Below are 20059 nucleotides of genomic sequence, written 5' to 3'. Positions count from 1 at the left end.
AGCTTTTTTTTCCCTCTGCTCCCAGTGAAAAGAGGAGAGCAAAGCCATCCGCTTACCACAAAGCAGTCCCACCACAAAGGAAAGATTAAGGGTTTAGGGAGAGGTCAATGTGGGTTTTTCTCTAACTAAACACTTTCCTAAAGTTTCCTTGTGGAAAAAATAATGAAGTCATCTAAGAGTTTTTAAAGAATTTTTATTTCTTTTTCACCGTCTGCATTCGCTTGTCTTCTCAGCATGGATGTTTAATCTTTCTAGGCTTTGTGAATTGGCCCAAATGAATAAGTGGTGAGCTGTCTCTCTAGGAGCTAGCGGCTTATTCTAAGGCCCTAATCACTGAGTAAACACATCTTTGCCCTCTCTCTCTTACAACTGCTATATAATAGTGGAGATTCTAGCACAGTAACCTGGATATTGCAGGGATCCATGCTTTGAAATGCAGAATGGCTGATCCTCCAAAACAGACAGTGCCTGATCTTCTCCAGCCTCTTTCTTCTTTTTTAAATTAAATATCACTGCAGAGATGCTGTTTTATTGCCTGATATTGTGCATTAGTGCCCTGGATTTTCAAGTTTAGTTTCAGTCAACATTGTTGGCTGCACTTATATGGAACTGTGCATGTTAGGCTTATTGGTGGCCTTTCCTGGCACATGTGTACTTGGTTTTGAATCACTTTTTAAATTAAAGCAGACAAACATTAATGTAAATGTCTAATCTCTTTTCCAAAGTCTACTGTTCAAATGTTCTGTGCTTTATAAAGTAGATTTTAGAACTTTCCCAAACCCTATTCTTTGATACTTATTAAATTAAATGAATTGTTACAAGATAATTCCCTATGTAACTAGCATATTTATTTCCATTTTGAACTTTTTAGTTAAACACCATTGGCTAGGTTTTTAAGAACTTTGGACTTGGGTATGGCTGGTGCTATTTTTTTTAAAAAATTAAAGAACAGGTCCCACATTACATTATTACAAACTGTTTTTGAAACTCATCTCAGTTTCAAAAGCACTTTGCTGTGAGCATTGATGTACCAGAAACAAAAGACCTAAAGCCCACAAGTTGATCTAACTGCATCTTGGTTTGAATGGATCATGGGAAAAAAAGTTTTGATGATCAACATTATTGCAGTTACGTTAATAGACTTCTGTCTAAAACCTTGCCTATTGATGGTAGATGATCCCCCCAAAATCATGTGTGCATATTGAATTCCATTTTCTGCGAATTAATTTTCAGCAGTTTTAATAAACTTATCACAAACTAAATGATTGATTTCACTATTCCAAAGAAAATTATAACAAAAGCAATATGATGTTATTGGTTGACTAGATAGAGTGTAATTTACAGTATATGTTTATTTAACTAGCTGATGGAGGAGAAACAAAAATATTGTTTCCAGATTACTGTAATGTTGAGGTGAATATTGCTAGGCAAATAGGACAGAGTCTTAATATTAGAGGTTACATTACTTGCAGTTTGTAGAATACAGAATTATTCCAGATACAGAGCTGTGCATTATAAGAAATGTCTGCTATTGAAAACAATTTCCCTATGTTTGAGTTCCCCATCCAGATGTGTAATAACATTTCTCTCCTTGTGTTATTTTATTAACACCAGCCATTAATTGTTGTAACTATTGGATGCAGCTATGTTCTAAATTACATTTTAGTAATCTAAGAATAGTCATAGCACTGCTTCATTATGTGAAAATTTAAGCAGTTTTTAAAAGAACGTCAAACAATCTGAAATACATATTTTGGCCTTTTTGTTTCAAAAGCAGGACACAATGTTAAAGAGAAGCAAAATTAAACAGAAATTTGTTTCTAAGGTAGCACAATATATGTTCTCTTAGGGGATGTACAGATGGGCTGCATCTAGTTGCCATTTTGGTGGCCAGATCAGGGCCGTGGCAACTTCACCTCTATCCAGCCTCTAGAGAGTGCAAAAAGGAGCTGCAAAAAGCGGCTCCTTTTTGTGCCCTCCAAGAGGTGTCATAGCTGCAGCAGCACGGCTTTATGATGCCCCTTCGGTACTGCATCATGTGGATGCAGCACTGGAGGGGCGTGATGATGGCGTGTGCCATGGAGACCAAAATGGTGCCCTATGGGTGGGGTTAGGGTGTCCAGCGTGCAGACCGTACACCCTAACTCGGCCCACAGTCCTGCACAAAGTGCTGGTCTGTATAGGCCCTCAATTTCTCCACTGAAGTCATTAGGAAGCTTCCCAAAGCATTTGGTTAGGACTTAGATGTAAATTATGTTTCACCCTGAAATTATATTAGGTGTATTTTGCATCAAAATCTGAACAACATGCTCATACTTTCCCCTTGTTTTTCAGAGAAAGCTTCTTGCTGTCTACCTCCATCATGATGAAAGTGTGCTGACCAATGTGTTCTGTTCTCAAATGCTTTGTGCCGAATCTATTGTTTCCTATCTTAGTCAGAACTTTATAACCTGGGCATGGGATATGACAAAAGAAGCAAATAGAGCAAGGTAGGTGGTTTTAAGATAGATATTAAAGAGCTCTAAGATTCTGAGAAGTTTAGCATGTATCTGTAATCTATGTTTTGTAATCCAATAGCTATTTAAATACGGAATGGGCTATTTTATGATGGTGAGAGAAGCACAATGTGATAGCACAAAATCCTTCAGGGGTTAATGCATCTCCGGCATTCCTGCCAAAAATGGTCCCATCCGTAATCAAAATAGTTCATGTGATGTTTTTCATTTGCTGTATGTTCAATAAATCAATTTGTACAGATTAACATTATAAGAATACTATGGCCCGTTCCGCACGGTCGTAAAGTGCGTCCTGGGGACGTACTAGGGTTAGGGAAAGTGCGTGCCTTATGCACGCACCTAACCCTAGTACGTCCCCAGGACGTACAAAATGGCGGCACCCTATACACATGGGCGCCGCCATGACTATGTCACGACCGTGCCGCCTCCAAATGGGGCAGCGCGGAAATGATGTAATTGTGCCATGTGAGGGCGCCTGGGGCGCCCTTTCCGCAGTCCCGGAAGGAGCTCTGTTTCGGAGTTCCTTCCACGATTTGCGTCACTGGCGCAGCCTCTACACAGCTATGCCAGCAACGCAAATGAGAAAGGGGTCAAGCGGCTCCTTTCTCTGCGTCGCCGCCGCCGTCGTGTGTCCTTGGGGCATGAAGCCCCAAGGACACCCCTTTCCAGGCTGCGGGGAAGCGGCCTTTTGCCGCTTCCCCGCGGCCTGGAAAGCGGCGGATCGGGGACTCAGAGGCTGCCACTGTGGCAGCTGAGGCCCCGATCTGGCGGGGAAAGGACCAGTTACAGGCCGCCTCTAACGGGCGGTCTGTAACGCGCCATTCTTAATGTAGCAGGATACCATTATGGTGCAGTCCTCTCTTCTTCTACCAGTCTTACTGACTTCTTCCTCTTTCTGGGATGAATAGTTGGAAAAGAGGTATGAACAAAGGGGATGTGGTGTGAAATGGGTGCATCATAGTTACTTTGGGGTGAAACAGGCCACCCCTTTGCACTCACTTCCAGGCAGCTTCAGAGTGCGGCATTTTGACGCCACATGCTCTGATGCTGCCTGGAAGTTGGTGTCACACCGCTCACCCATCCACATGTGGGTTGGCTTCATGGCGCCCTGGCGATGTGGCATTTACACACTGCACACAGCCAGAGCACTGTAAAGCTTCAGTGCTGCAGGAAAAGCCGCCTTTTTGACAGCTCAAACAGGAGTGGCATTTTGCCACTTCTTTTTTGGCCAGCAAAAAGCTGCCTTGAGGCTGCGTCATGTGGTTGCCGCAGCCCTGATCCAGCTTTCACAGGGGCAGCTTGAAGCCACTGCTTCGCAGCGGTCTGTTCCGCTCCACATAAGCAGAATCTCTAGGTGAAGGCCTTGAAAATTTATCACCATTGAAATGGAACTTCTGTGGTTGAAGTGTAGAGTTCTTCTGTCCATGATATCAGGAATTTCAATGGTGACAGATTGGCTGCCTAAAAGATTTATATATGACTGCTCCTAGGATATGGAACTTCTTTAAAAGTGAGTCTAAACTGCCTGTTCTCCCTCTGCTAGTAGGCAAAGACCTTTTTTTTCAAGTATACTTTTGACCATTGCCTGGCTGCTGAAATGTGCTTTTCAGATTGGTGGTTTATTTTTTGTTGATGTTTTTTAAACTTCTTTTCAATTCAGTAGACCTATGTCCAGATGTTAATCCCAACTAGAGTAGACCCACTGAATCAACAGAAATCAAATAAATGTTGGCTTTCCAAATTAGCGTTGATTCAGTACATTGGCTCTAGTTGGGCTGTATTAGTTTACTATTTTTTTTTTTTACAGTTGTAACATTTAAGCTATTTTTGTCTGAGCTCCTTTTTAATTTGCTCTTCTTGAATCTCAGTTCTGCAAAATGATGAAGTAACATAAAACAAACACTTGGAAAAATGTTCAGGAATATTACAAGGAGTCATGAGTTTTCCAAGGAAGTGGTAGTGAGTGGAGCAGTCTCCAGGGTCTGGGAAATTAGAAATGAAAGGGCTTGCTATTGTGGAGTGGATAAAATCATTTTGTTTAGAAGGGCATCTGTAAGGTAGATTATGCAAGTCACTACTAGCTCCTACTTTCTAAGAAAATATATAGACTCCCTCATGTGGATTTGCATTTGTAACATAGGAATGAAGCCTTAGCTCTATAGCTCTATAGCCACTTTCACCATCTGTTCCTTTGTTACTGATGGCTTATAATGCACCATATGAAGTTTAGTTTTATGTATTATGTACCTTTGTACAGAGCTCATGTAGGCTCATTTTGTGATATGAAAAGCATTTTGTGATATGTAGAATTGCTATACTGGGTTTAACCTGATATATTTGACTGCTGGCAAAGGAGTAATATTGTGCAGCTTTGTCATGATGAGTAAGACTGGACTTTTAACACTCTCTTCAGGTGATATGTCTGACAGCAATAATTCTTCCTTTCTTCCATATTATGTTGTTTGTCGTAATGTGCTTTACAAACACTGGTTTGGCTTTTCAATGTGATTTTGAACTTTTTATACTTAAATGAACTTATTATTAACTATTTTTATAATAGGATGTTAAAACCATAACAAGACCTGCTTTTCATACACTTATAGATGTTAATTTCATGTTGTTATTGATATTCTTACTTTTTCATGCAAACTGAACAATTCAGGAAAATATTTGCCTTTCTGTTAGATAACCACTCACTGACACCTGCTCCCCCCCCCATTGCCCAAGTGTAATGTTTCAAATTCAGACTGAATTATACAGTGGTCTTTCTTACTAAAACACAAAATACACTAATAAATTTATCATAATCATAATTCTAATTTAGGCACATGGTTAAGACACCCATTTATTTCTTTTAATTATTACTGAAAGAGGGGGGAAATGGTCTCAAAAATATGAATGAAGCACCTATGCTTTGTAAGAAGGCAAAACATGTGGACAAGAGGTTGGGCTAAATCTTATACTACTGCCATTCACTAGGAATGAGGAGTCCCGTCCTTTCTTTTTATCCAACAACTTGTAGAAGGAAACACTATTTCTAAACCATCTGCAGTGGCTAAGTTCAGGAGGCTACCTGCTGTTGTATTGTTCTAACCTCTATTTAATTCTCTAGTTTCTTTTATTTTGCATTAACAAAAAATTGTGGTGTAGTTTCTTTTGAAAAACTGTGTTTGAGGGAGGTTTTTTTATGACTGACAATCAACAGACATGTCATTGCTTTGTTGTGTTTTACTAAAGAAGTCTATTAAGTAGCACAACTTTGATACACTAGTTATAAGAGTTTGCAGGTTACAGAGACACCTGTGGTGACCAAAGCGACAGAAGCTGCTTATTAGAAAGAGTCTGTACAGCTGTGTCCTATTAACTCCTTATGACACTTTTAGAAACACTACATAAAGGGCTTGTTTAAGGCTTTATAGCCATTTTCAATGAATCTAGAACCTGATTGTGAAATACAATAAGATGCTTAAGCCTATGCTTCTTTGTTTTGCTATCAGTTTATGACAAAGAAACTGTCACGTAGCAGGGAGGTTTTCACATGTCTACATAAACAAAATACCACTAATTCTTAATTTATATATAGTAGCATAGATTACTCTTTGATTTTGGAGCTCTTCTGTGATGTAGTTCTCAAAGAGGAATTGCTAGTTAGAGATCTGGTGCTTTCTCATGAACAAAGAGAACCATATAAATATGATACTGTGGTGTAACATAAAATTAATATCTTAATATATTACACATACAAGGTTGCATTTATAGTAGTTTGATCTGGCTTTATTATATATGTCTATATGTTTTTGATGAGAATGTGATCTGGACCTATCATTTCTTTGGTATCAGGACAGTTTAATGTAAGATACTTTACTGGGAGCAAGTGTAGTGTAGTGGTTTGAGTACTGGACTATGATTCTGGAGGCCAGGATTCAACTCTCCACACAGCCATGGAAACTCACCTTGGGTAAGTCACACTCTCTCAGCCTCAGAGGAAGGGAAAGGCAAACACCCTTTAATCTTGCCAGGAAAACCTCATGATAGGTTTGCCTTAGGGTAATCTTAAATTGAAAAGAACTTGAAGGCACACAACAATCTTGGTGAGAACTGAAAGAATTGACTTGGATCCTAAAATAAAGAAAAGTTTCCTATCTCCTCCTTTTTTCAGCAGTCCTCTATATGTGTATATATGTGCCTTTAATCTCCCCTCAATATATGGTGACCCCATTAATTTTATAGGGTTTTATTAGGCAAGAAACATTCAGAGGTGATTTTGCCTGTTCCTCCCTCTGAAATAGAGCCTGCAGCACCTGATATTTGTTGGCACTCTGCCATCTAAGTACTAACCAGACCTGACCCTGCCTAGCTTCCAAGATCAAGCAAAATTGTTCAAGAATGGTCTTTGGACCTCTGGAGAATTTGTTAGATTGGTTGCAAGGGAGACAGAAACCTTCCCTCTATTTACTTAGGACCCAAGGCATAATATGTACTTTCTCCAATGAAAGCTAATAAAGTAGAATTTGCATATTACCGTCCATTCCAGCAAGTTACAAGGGCAAGTTGCAGATCATTGTGTGGGCTAGATGAGCCCTAGTAACTAGGTTCCTGATCAGTAAAACAGGAATAGAAGTAGTAAATGACAATAATAATTATTAAAATAAAATTATGTAATTTTTTTCAAACTTATGTCATATAATTCTATTGTCAGTTGGTGACATTAAAGATGATATGCAGCTTTATAAAAGTAGAACTCACAATGAAAAATCCACACTCACCACTTCAAACCAAAACTATCAAGACACAATGACCATTCAATTTCTTCTGCATCCATACTTTGTAACCAAGGAAGACAAGCAGCCAAAACAGACTGGCAGCTTCAGTAGGCTTCAATTATTGTTGTTGTTGTTGTTATTTATTTATTTATTTCTATAGCGCTGTAAATGTACACAGTGCTGTACATACAGATAATCAATAAAAATATAAAACCTGCCGATGGCGTACAATCTACACAATACGTATAAACAGTAGGTAGTAATATAAAATAGAATTAGTTAAAAAACAGGCAACAATTAAAACATCAACATCCACTATCTAATGAAATATCAGATAAATATTCACACAGTGCCTGGGAACGCTTCCCTGAACAGGGTTGTCTTCAACTCAGATTTTAAAGTCGGAAATGAAGTGATGACCTGTGTTCGTGGGGGAAGAAGGTTCCAGGAGTGAGGAGCAGCAAGTGGAAAGGGACGAATCTAGGATGGGGCGGTGGAGATCCTAGGCTGGGACAGCAGGCCTTGACTACTAGAAAGGAGGGTATGAGTGGGAATGTAAGGAGAAAGAAGTTCAGATAAATAAAGAGGGTCTAGCCCGTGCAGGGTTTTAAAAGTTAACAACAGAAGCTTATACTGGATATGGAAGGGAAAGGGGAGCCAGTGAAGGGATGATAATAAAGGAGAAAGATGGTCAAAGCGGCGAGTGGATGTAATGATGTGTGCTGATGAATGCTGGATGGAAATTAAAGATGAGAGAAACGAAGCCCTGCTAGAAGGAGGTTAGAGTAATCTAATCAGGAGACCTCCAGAGCATGGACCAGAGTCTTAGCAGTAGAGGCTGAGAGAAATGGACGGATTTTGGCAATGTTATAAAGAAAGAATCTACAGGCTTTGGCTGTGGCCTGAATGTGGGGGATAAAAGACAGAGAGGAATTAAAAGTGAAACTGAGGCTACAGGCTTCCTGGACCAGTCAAATAGAGGTGTTGTTGACAGAAACTGAAAAGGAGTATTGAAGGGAGGACTTAGGTGGAAAGACAAGAAGCTTCGTCTTGGACATGTTGAGCTTCAAACGCTGATGACACATCCACAGAGAAACAGCTGTGAGACATGATGAAACTTGCAGTTCAAGCCCCGGAGAAATGTCAAGGGTGGAAAGATACAGCTGAGTGTCATTGGCGTACAGATGATAGGAAAAACCAAAAGAACTGACAAGTTTTCCTAGGGACAATGTGTAAAAAGAGAACAGTAGGGGACCCAAAACAGAGTCCTGGGGAACTCCAACAGATAAGGGAACAGAGGACAAAGGCTGACTACCCGTGACCACTGCAAAAGATCTGTCTGACAAATAAGATTTAAACCAGTCAAGAACAGAGTTTGAGAACCGAAGGTCAAAAAGTATATAAAATAAAAAACAGTGATCCGCGGTGTCGAAGGCCGCAGACAAATCAAGGAGGACAGAGTAAAGGCCATTCGCCTTGGCCCATAAAAGATCATTAGAGATCTTTGTGAGGGTCGTCTCTGTGAAATGCCACGGGCAAAAACCAGACTGAAAGGGATCCAGAATGGAGTTGGCTTCGAGAAACTCAAGACAGCAAGAATAAACAACCTGTTCCAAAACTTTAGAAAGAAAAGGGAGAAGAGAAATTGGATGATAGAGGGACAAAGAAGAGGGATCAAGAGAAGATTTTTTCAGGATTGGGAAAACGAGAGCATGTTTAAAGTCCGAAGGAAAGGAACCTGTAGAAAGAGAGAGATTAAAGATAGAGAGAAGTGAAGGGAGGAAAGAAGGGGCTATAGAGATTAGGAGACGAGAGGGAATTGGATCAAGAGAACAGGTTGCAGGTTTGGAAGAGTTCAGCAGTGTAGACAGTTCGTCCAAAGAGACAAGAGGAAACACAGAGAATTTATTAGTTGAAGGTGCCAGAAGATTAGTGCGAGAAGACAAATCAGGAAGAACTATCTCAGATCTGACCGTAGTGATCTTAGTGATGAAGTAGTTGGCGAAGTTGGTAGAGGAAAATAATGAAGAGACAGGGGGAAAGGAATGACCTCATTGCTGCTTCCTGGGTGGGTGGTGCTTGGCTTTCACTTGTTTATTCCTTCCCTTTGTATTTCTCCACTCTTCAGCTTTTTTGTCATAGTACTAGTTTGCAAGAAGAGGCATCAGATCCAAACCTGACACATCACATCTCATTGGTGTTTATCACACTATACTCTTATAGTGCTACTATTCCACTTTGACTGCTCTAGCTGCCTCCTGTTGCATTCTGGGATTTGCAGTTTTAAGGAGGGGTATTTAGAATTCTCAGGCAGAGATCTGCCTGAGAATTCTAAATACCCCTCCTTAAAACTGCCAATACCAGAATGCAACAGGAGGCAGCTAGAGCAGTCAAAGTGGAATAGTAGCACTATAAGAGTATAGTGTGATAAACATCATTGTGACAGAGGCAGATCAAGTGCATTGAAACAGGATGTGTGGGGATGATAATGTCTGTATGGTAGTCTTTCATACCCCATTATATCTGAAAGGCATATTGTGATGGTGAGCCTACTAACCCGACCTTTTATAGGATTTTTGAGCTAAAAGACTCCACTTCCGAGTACAACTGTATGTTTTTAGCTAGCCAGCCACTGACCTAGCTATTTTATGGAATTAACAGTAATATTAATATTATATTGTTTATATTTCTTTTTATTACTTTTATATATGTATCATATCATTTTTATTGATGTAATCCCGGGAAATATAAAATTTATTATTATTATTATTATTATTATTATTATGGTGAAGAGCAAATAAAATATAATTATTTAAATATTTTGCATCTTTCCTTTTCTACTTTCAGAGTGCAGCACTAACAAAAATACAGCTTATCAAGATAAATATAAACTAAATCATGGCAGCTATTTTAAAAATCTTACAGACTTATGTACACTTGCTGTTATAATCAGCAACTTGAGAGCAAACCCATCAATCAGGCATTTAAGGCTGTGTTTAACTCTTGAACCCCAAGCCTTAGGGTGCAATATTCCAAGCCTTCTCTTCTTTGACAGGTGCTTGTTAGTCTTAATGTCCAAGTGATTTATGAAGCAAAGTGGAATTGTGAAACAAATTGGACAAACATATTTTTTTACTTACTTTCTGTGACCAAATAAGCAGTTTCATATATTATTATTATTATTATTATTATTATTATTAACCTTTATTTATAAAGCGCTGTAAATTTACACAGCGCTGTACATACTTATTCTTTTTACTAGCCTCCTGATGTATGACTGGCAGGAAATCAGTTGATTCAGCAGTAAATCTGTTACCTCTGTATGATCTGCATCATGTTGATGCCCAAATCAATGATGATAGATTATCCTTTTAGTCTGGCATGTGTCCTTTCTAAATGTTGTTAATGTAGCAGGGAATGCAGAAGACATTTAAAGCCAAATTCATAGTCTGTTGAAGTAGTTCTGTAATCCAGTTTAAAGATAATGAAAAATAAAGATAATAAAATAGCTAGTTTGAGACTCACTCACCCACCTCCTGGATGTTTTTCATGGAATTAAACTGTACAGTAGACAGAGTTCATAAAACAATTGGATGGATCTGTTGCTGTCTAGGTTGTAGTCTTTTGTTAGACATTTGTTTTAAAAAATGCTGTCAACAATCAAGTTTAACATCTGGTCTAGCTTACTTTCAGAAGCAGCATAATAGAAGATATCAGAAGTTGCCCTGGTCAGGAGACTTAATTAATAATTTTTTTAAAAAATAAAGTTCCATAAACACCAGGCAGGTTAGTTAGCTTGACTATGGCTTTTTTTATATAGAAGAGGAAGAGGAGACAAGGTGAGGAGGGAACCCTCCTATTTCTTGATTACAAGAGCTAGACCCGCTCATTTTCTCCTTTTCTCCTTTGCTTTTGATTTTAGTGTTGGTCTTAACAGAATGTCAAGATCAATTTGCAGCATGGTTAAACTCAAGGTTTGCATTCTGCCAGCATCAATTGTCCTTACAAACAATGCTGTGTGTTCTTGTAACTTCAGAAGATTTTAGAAGGATCATGGCAAGGGCAGCATCTAATGACTTTATTAGTATAGGGTTTCAAAACAGGCTCAGTAATTGTTCACATCTCTTTGTCATCTAGTCATAATTACTGCATGACATTGTTCAGGGTTGCACTTCTGAATGGCTTCCTAATAGCAACGAAATGAAGAAAAAAAGGAAAGGGATGAAAGGTGATTTGTCTCTTTACACAGCCTATATTCACATAATGCATGAACTATTTGTAATTCTTAATGTATACGCTAAACAAGGAAAATACATATTTAAACATATACACACATTTGGAGATGACAGCTTGCTACATGTTTTGAGATATGAATTAAAAGCACATAAAGTGTTACAAGCTAGGGACACAAAAGTTACTATTGATGTACTGAAGGCTTCTAGTTGGACATAAAAGAATTTCCTCCCTATTGATCAGATTTTAACTGAGTTTGTAAAAAAAAACCTCTTCAGTATAACGTTATACACTAGTCATAAACTCTGAATGCATTTTATCAAATGGAAATGGAAAATTGCCACAGTGGAAGAACAGAATGTTAAAAATGTATTCAGTATGCAGCCTTCATTTTACTAGGATTGAGAAGATAGGATTGTATACTGTATCATTTCTACCCTTGGTGCCCAATATGATAAGGAATAGCAGCCAAAGATGGTTGCTCTTGCAGAGTTGTGGGATGGTGGAGAGAGACAGGTCTAAACACAACTCTGGAAAACAAAAGACTTGCCCACAGATTAGAAACATTCAATATGCAATCCCGTTCTCAAGAAAGGGGACACCAGAGATTACAGTGACCATCAAACTATTGCATTAATCTCCCATGTAAAAAAGGTGATGGTCAAGATTCTACAACAAAGATTTTATGATGTACAAGAAATGCCAGATGTCTGTGTTCAGAAGACAAAGAGGAACAATGTATTTCAAATGTACATTGGATAATGTATGAACAATGCACCAAGGATTTCAGAAGAAAATCAGCCAGTGCTTTATAGATTACAGCAAATCTTTTGATTGTGTAGATCAGTGGTTCCCAACCTTCCTAATGCTGTGACCCTTTAATACAGTTCCTCATGTTAGGGTGACCCCCAACCATAAAATTATTTTCATTACTACATGCAAATCTGTGTTTTCCAATGGTCTTAGGTGACCCCTATGAAAGGGTTGTTCGACCCCCAAAGGGGTCCCGACCCACAGGTTGGGAATCACTGGTGTAGAACATAAAAAACTATGGATCACTCTTAAAGAAATAGGCATACCATAACATTTGATTATCCTAATATGTGACCTCTACTCAAGACAAGAGAATACTCTTAGGACAGAATATGGAGAAACACAGTGGTTTCCCAATGATAAGGGGGTCAGGTAGGGCTGCGTTTTATCACTGTATCTGTTTAATTTGTACACTGAACATATTATACACAAATCTGGATAAGATCTTGAGGAAGGAGATGTAAAAATTAGAGAAAGGAACAACTGAATATTAAGAAAACAAAAATAATGATCACAGATTATTTACATAAGTTTAAAGTAGATGATGAAGACATTGAAACAGTTCAAGATTTTCCATACTTTGGAATTAATGCAGACTGCAGTCAAGAAATCAGAAGACTAGGACTTGGAAGGGCAGCTATGAAGGAATTAGACAAGATTCTGAAGTGCAAAGATAGATAATTGAATACAGCGCGTCCGCTCCATACGTGGGCGTGCCATACGCAGCTTCCGGTTTATGCAGAAGCTGTGCTGCAATACTTTCAATGGCGTGTGCGGCCGCTGCATGCACGAGCCCCATTCACTATAATGGGGCTCAAGCATAGGCGGAATTTGCCTTACGTGGGGGGGTCCGGAACTGATCCCCTGAGTAAGACGAGGTTCCACTGTACTAAAGTTAGGATTGTCCATGCGATCATAGTTCCCATTTTAATGTAGGGTTTTGAAAGCTGGATAGTAAAGAAAGCTGATAGGACTGCTAAATAACAACTACAACAATGGGTCCTACAGTAAATCAAGCCTGAGTTCTCGCTAAAAACCAAGATGACTAAACTGAGACTGTCTTACTTTCACTGTATAATGAGAAGACATGACTTACTAGAAAAGATAATAATGATTGACAAGGTAGAAAGCAGCAGGAAAAGAGGAATACAGTGGACCCTTGTTATACGCCGGGGTTTGGTTCCAAGATCCCCCGTGGATAACAAAATCCATGGATGCTCAAGTCCCATTAAATATAATGACATAGCAAAATAGTGTCCCTTATAAAAAATGGAAAATCAAGGTTTGATATTTGAAATTACGTTTTTGAACATTTGCAAACTGTGGATACTTGAATCTGTGTATAAAAAATCTGTGTATAAGAAGGGCTGACTGTACTACAATACAGGTTGATAGACCGAAAGAAGCCATGGACCCGAGTTTGCAAGACTTGAGCAGGGCTGTTAATGACAGAGTGACTTGGAAGTCTCTCAATCATGGAATCACCATAAGTTGAAGTTGACTTGACAGCAGTTAGCAACAAACAACAACAACTTCGCTTTTCCTCAGTGAGGCCTCTCCTGGAATCTTATAGTACAGCCTCTGTATTGCAGTGGTCAGTAATCTGTTCCTGATTACAGGAGGAAAGGGGTGTAGGAGGCTTAGAACCCCTTATTTTGATCTGTTGCCACCAGTGTCACCTGTTAGATTTTGCATGCTGTTTAGCCATATAGTTCTTAAGGTCTAAGGTATCCTTGTAGCTTCCTGGGGTTCATCTCTCCATCCATTTTGTATGCACCTGTATGCCTGCACCATGAGGCAGATTTTATATAGCTAAATTATTACAGCTTGGGCTCAGCTTTCAGTTAAATGGTAGATGTTAGATAAAACTAAGAAAATTCTAAAAGTGTGATGATGAAAGCAAATTGAAAGCCTTTCCTGACAAATTAGTTTTTATTTTATTTCCTAGAGAGCTTTTGGTCCATTCTAGTGTATTTTCTGTTTCATAATGATAAAACTGTTTTATAATCATAAAGAGCCCTGCTGGCACAGTTGTTAAATGCTGTACTGCAGCCACAACGTTGTAAATCCAGTCCTAGAGGAGGGCTCCAGCCTTCCATCCTTTTGTAGGCTGAAATGAGTGCCCAGCTTGTTGGGGGCAATTGGCTTACACAGTGTAAACCACCTAGGGAGTGCAAGTTCACTGATAAGCAGTATAGAAATATACTCGTGGTCGCTACTTTGCTATTGCTATATTTAATATATTGCTATATTTATAAGCTATCATGAAAGGGCTGTGCTCTAATACAGTGGTTCATAACTTTGGCCCTCCAGATGTTTTGGACTTCAGCTCCCAGAATTCCTGATCGCTGGCAAACTGGCTGGGGCTTCTGGAAGGTGAAATCCAAAACATTTGGAGAACCAAAGTTTGGGAATCACTGCTCTAATAGGTGGCCTATATCCAAGAATATAAGATATTGCAAAAGAAATACATTTTATTAATTCATTCATCCATTTCTGTTGAGGTATAATTCAGAAGGGAAAATGTACAATGTGGGATAAAAAAAAGGTGACTGAACAACAAAGGGTCACTGTCAGCCATGATGACAAGGCATTTTCTCTTCAGTGCTGAGTCATGGGAAGTGACATCAAGAGATGGCCACCAAGTGCAGTAAAATGCTGCAAAAGTGCTGCAAATGTGCAGAGTCACCCTGGATAGGGGACAGAGAACAGTGTGACACAAGAGGAAGCGGTAGGGTCAAAAGGTCACATGAGCCCTTGCTATATAAGGGGAGTGCCTCAAGTCACAGTGTGGGTTGTTGTGATGGTGGACGGAGTTGGAGTTGTATGATAGTTGATGTACATACTGGAACTTTGGAAGAATAAAAGCCTCCTTAGGAGACGCCTGTCTGCAGTGTCTCTTTACTCTTTCGGGAAAGGGGGAGGTGCTTCTCCAGTTTTGCACACTGCTACCTGCATCACAGAAGGTGGCAATTCTGGTGCCAGACATTGACGTGGTACATCACAGACTGCACAGCAACGCTAACAATGTCTACTATCTATGAAGCCAGGACTTCATAAAGCAACATAAAATAAATAAAACAACAATATTCTGTGCAAATCATAAGTATATAATGAAAATACAGGTGAGAAAACTATTTTAGATCACACAGATGTTTTCCTAAGGAAATGCAGGAATGAAAGGATTAGGTTCTATCTTAAAAGCTAGTACATAGGAAATCAAGTTAATGTCAGCCAGAGGAGAGTTCTGTAACTGTGGAGTTACTTCTGAGAATACTTCATGTCTCATGGCACTAAATTTACCAATTTTACCAATGAGCAAGCAAGCAAGGCTTCCAACACCGATGTTGGATTATCGGCATGGCCAAATGGATGAAGCTAAACTAACCCAGTCTCAAACTGTTTGGGGCTTTAAAGTGTAACAGCACCTTGGATTGGGCCTGGAGATGTACTAATACCTGATGCAGCTGGCTCAAAAGTAATGTTAATGTTCAGACTTCCTGGGCTCTTTTAATGTATGGGGAGGTACTTTGCATCAGGTGAAGTTCCCAAACCGTCTGTGATGATCCTTGGGGTCCAAGCAGCCAAACAACCACCCTGTTCTTGGCCATTAGCCTCAGTGGATCCCTTAAATTTCCCCTAGAGTCTCCTGGGTCTGTTCTTGCTCCCTGCTGAGCTGAATGTGACCCCCTAAGATCCTCTAGTCAAGCTGCCACCACCCAGTGAATCTCCAATGAACTCCCCTTAGCACACACTGGGACTTGCTAAGGACTTAAGTTCCTTCCCTTGCTAACCTGAGCAAGCAACAACCGAGCTAAGGCACGTGTATAGGACAGAGGCAGCAGATACTTTTAAAGTAAGGTCTTTATTCTAAATAGACAGAATAGAGCAATAAGGTATAATTCATGCAAGGCCTCCTTGCCATGCTGGTACAGAATGCATAGTTACAAGATGTTCATTTCAGGCAAGCCAAAGGATAAACATAACAAAAGTCTATACGCTCTAGCTAACACCTTTCCTAAGCTACTCACACAGAGATGGGTTCTGCAGTCCTTGATGGGTTTTTGGATGCAAGGAGCTGGCTCTCATTGCCTAGCTCAACTTGCATCCCTTAAGCCTGCCCTTTTGGCACAGGTCCAGCTGGGCTCCCAAAACAAGAAGACAAAAGACCACATGGCCTCAGAGGCCTTTTAAAGACCTCTGGTGGAAGGTTCTTGAAAAACCCAGTCCTGCTCTACTGATTGGCCAGTTGGGCCTTAGGTGAGGTATGATGTAACCCCATTAGTATGTGATGAAAGCTCTCATTAGCATGTACCTCCCCCCATGTGAAGTCGAAGGCTTTCATGGCCGGCATCCATAGTTTTTTGTGGGTTTTTCGGGCTATGTGGCCATGTTCTAACAGAGTTTCTTCCTGACGTTTCGCCAGCAACTGTGGCTGGCATCTTCAGAGAATGTTTGCCTGGAAAGGACTTGGCTATATATATTGTGTGACCTGGAAAGGCAGGAGTGATTTGCATGTGTATTGTTTGTTGCTGATGGCAGTCCTCAGGGTGTGAGGGTCTGCACAAGAGGATTAATGTCTGCTTGATTAGTGCTCATTGTCTGCTGGGAAACCCCTGACCCTGGGAGATTTCTTATTTGCATTTGTTGAGTCTTTATCTTGCTATCTTTCAGGACTGGTAGCCAAACGTTGTTTACTTTAAGGGATTCTTCTTTCCTGTTGAAATTGTCCAGGTGTTTGTGGATTTCAGTGACTTCCCTGTGCATCCTGACATGGTAGTGGTTGGCATGGTCCAGAATTTCAGTGTTTTCAAACAGTATTTTATGCTCAGGATGGTTTGTAACATGTTCTGCTACTGCTGATTTTTCTGGCTGGCCCAGTCTGCAGTGTCTCTCGTGTTCCTTGATTCTTGTTTGCACACTGTGTTTGGTGGTCCCTAGGTAGACTTGTCCGCAGCTGCATGGTATGCGGTAAACCCCTGTGGCTGTGAGAGGGTCTCTCTGGTCCTTGGCTGAGTGAAGCATTTGCTGGATTTTCTTCGTTGGTTTGTAAACCATTTGAAGGTTGTGCTTCCTCACCACTTTGCTTATTCTGTCTGTGACTCCTTTGATGTATGGTAAAAATACCTTCCCTTTGGGTGGCTGTTTGTCTTCCAGAGGAGTGAAGTGTGGTTTGAGAGGAGTCCTCAAATGATTGGAGGCCCAGTCATTACCCCATCTTTAGAGTGAACTCCATATAAAACACACTGCACTAATTTAGTTTGCAGATGATTAGTGCATGAGTAACTAAGGCCAGATCCTCCTCCTCCTCCAGAAAGAGCTGCCACTGGCATATAAGCTTGAGACACCTCAGATCACTCCTGCTTTTTACTCTTGATAGAGTGCCAGCTATCGATAGGCAGGCCCTCCCTCCAGAGATGGAAGGCACTCTCCTTTTTGAGCTATAGAGAAAACAGAGCTGCTCCCAGGGATTCCATTTGTTCCCCATCTCATGGAACGAGGCATATACTTCTTCTTGGAGGAAGTCATGGCAGAAATGGTCATGGGTCTTTTCATATATGGCTCGTACAGATGTGAATACATCCTCTCTCTCTCTCTCTCTCTCTCACACACACACACACGTGTGCGCGTGCGTGACATCTTTCTCCATGTGATCCATGTAGATCTTATTTCTAATCAGTCTCTGCCCAGTATAATCTAAACCCATCTGCACTGAAAGAAATTTGCCAGACTGTACTGCTAAGGTCCCAGAGTTGTTGGACTTGTTTTCACAGATTTATAGAAGAGTCATAGTTGCAAGAATGAAATTGGATAATAAATTCCTAAAGGCCCAAATATATGGCATTTTAATTACAATAATGAATTACAAATTATAATTATAAACAGCACAGTTTGTGGAATTCTATTCCTGTGCATGGAGATACCAAAAGATAAATTACCTATTTCAGGTTTTACTAGATTGAGGATGAGAATCTATGGCCTGTTACAGACTGCCAAAATAAATCTGCTTCGGGTCTCTTTGGAGGTATGCTGTTTAAATGATGCATGCATCCTAAGAATCTGGAAGCTGCACCAAAGCTGCACTCCAGTGCTTAGGAATGGAGTGTGGCTTTGGCGCAACCTCCGGACTCTTAGGACCCATGCATCACTTAAACAGCATAACTCCAAAGAGACCCGAAGCAGCTTTATTTTGGCTGTCTGTAACAGGCCACAAACAGGCCTATATTTCCTTTCAAAAAGAGAGAGAGAGAGAAATGGACACAGCTGTAGCATTTTATCTGCATCTTACCCAATGTCTATTGAAATACATAAATCATTAAGTCAGTCTACTGCTACCTGTTTCGGAAATGCCCTGGGACTGAGGTGAAATTATAAAGTGTAAAGATTCTCTTGTAGAACTGTACACTATTACTTTATTGATAGCAGTATAGCATGCATGCCTTCAATGTCAAGTCCTTTAGCTGTTCAGATCTGTGGAGCAGAAGGTACAAAAGAATGGGAACCTGTGGTGCTTTTTGTTGAAGAGCTTTGATGCAGAAGAGTGGTTGTCTGATGCTGACCTTTGAGGAAAAATGAAGGCAATAGGTGCAATTCCATTTACCATTATAAAAACCCACAGCTGCATCAATAATATCTCAAGAATTCTGGTATCAAAATCACACATAAAATATAGTATGTTCTGTGTTGGGTAAACAGGAAGATTAAAAATGATACAGAGTCTTTATAGGTAGTTTCTTAAACCACAAATAATTCAGGAGTAGCAGATTAGCCATGTTCAGTATTAAACAAAATCCAGATCCAAAAAGCACAATTTTATTAGGCCAAGTGGAAAGTGCAGAAAACCATTGCAGTAGCTTTTACAGCTCACTGTCTTCTTCATCAGGCAAAAATGGTAGAACAAAATCATGCAGGGGAAACAAAAGTGATACCGTGAAAGCCATAAACCTGTAAGTCTGCTGCTTGTGGTTTTGGATATTACAGTGGGAGTTTTTTGATGCAGGCAAAAACCTCAGTCCTCACCACAAAGTGAATATGAAGAACAACAGGGCCATAATATTTCACCTTTCCATTGCAACCTCTTTCCTTGAGATCTGTTCTGACCCTTTTTTTAGTGAAGCCAAAAAGCCTCTATTTTGACAGAGTAAAGTGTTCTTTCCAGAAAAATTCCTTGTTGCCAGATCTGGAGAGTGTTTTAGTTATGACAGGCAAGCGTGCCAATAGTTTACCTTCTTGAAAATCAAGTCCCCATAGTCTTCTCTCTTCGTGAAAGGATTTTATCTGCTTATGGCTGAGCTAGGTATCTTCCAGTTCAAAAAATGTGGGAGTAGCCATGTTAAATATTAAACAGAATCAAAATCCAGAACACACACTGGTGATACCTTTGCTAAGCCAGTCAGAAGAACGTTACAATAATGCAGGGAAGACAAAAGTGATATTGCTGAAGTCATAAACCTGATTTGATCTGATCACCAAGGATTGAAATAGTGTATCTGTAGAAAAAGTAACAGTACCTTCACTACAACCTTTGCGTTTGTTGACCTTTGACTTTGCAGGACTGCAACTCCTATAATCCCCAGCCAATATGGTCATGCTAGAAAGGGATGGTTGGAATTAAATTCTAATGCATCCAGAGTCTAACTTGGCTGGAGAAGGCTGCCTTATCAGATCATCTCAGGTTGGGTCTTGTTCTTCATTATACTAGAGGAGATACTAGTATTTCAAAATTTCACATAG

At 39.9% G+C, this 20059-nt stretch overlaps 1 protein-coding gene across 1 annotated transcript in view; it reads left to right on the top strand.

Moving 5' to 3' along the window:
* FAF1 (Fas associated factor 1) overlaps window positions 1–20059 on the top strand; it is a 225901-nt gene that overhangs the window by 155604 nt on the left and 50238 nt on the right. Inside the window, exon 13 of the mRNA XM_089515109.1 lies at window positions 2335–2489. Within this exon, the coding sequence (XP_089371235.1) occupies window positions 2335–2489 (155 nt within the window). The remainder of the gene's footprint in view (window positions 1–2334; window positions 2490–20059) is intronic.

The sequence above is a fragment of the Sceloporus occidentalis genome, unplaced genomic scaffold (genome assembly GCF_023333645.1).
Source record: "Sceloporus occidentalis isolate IW3139 unplaced genomic scaffold, rSceOcc1.0.p SCAF_3, whole genome shotgun sequence".
NCBI classification, from domain to species: Eukaryota; Metazoa; Chordata; class Lepidosauria; order Squamata; family Phrynosomatidae; genus Sceloporus; species Sceloporus occidentalis.
The sequence above is the reverse complement of the archived record's forward strand: the minus strand, read 5'-3'. Positions and strand labels throughout refer to the sequence as shown.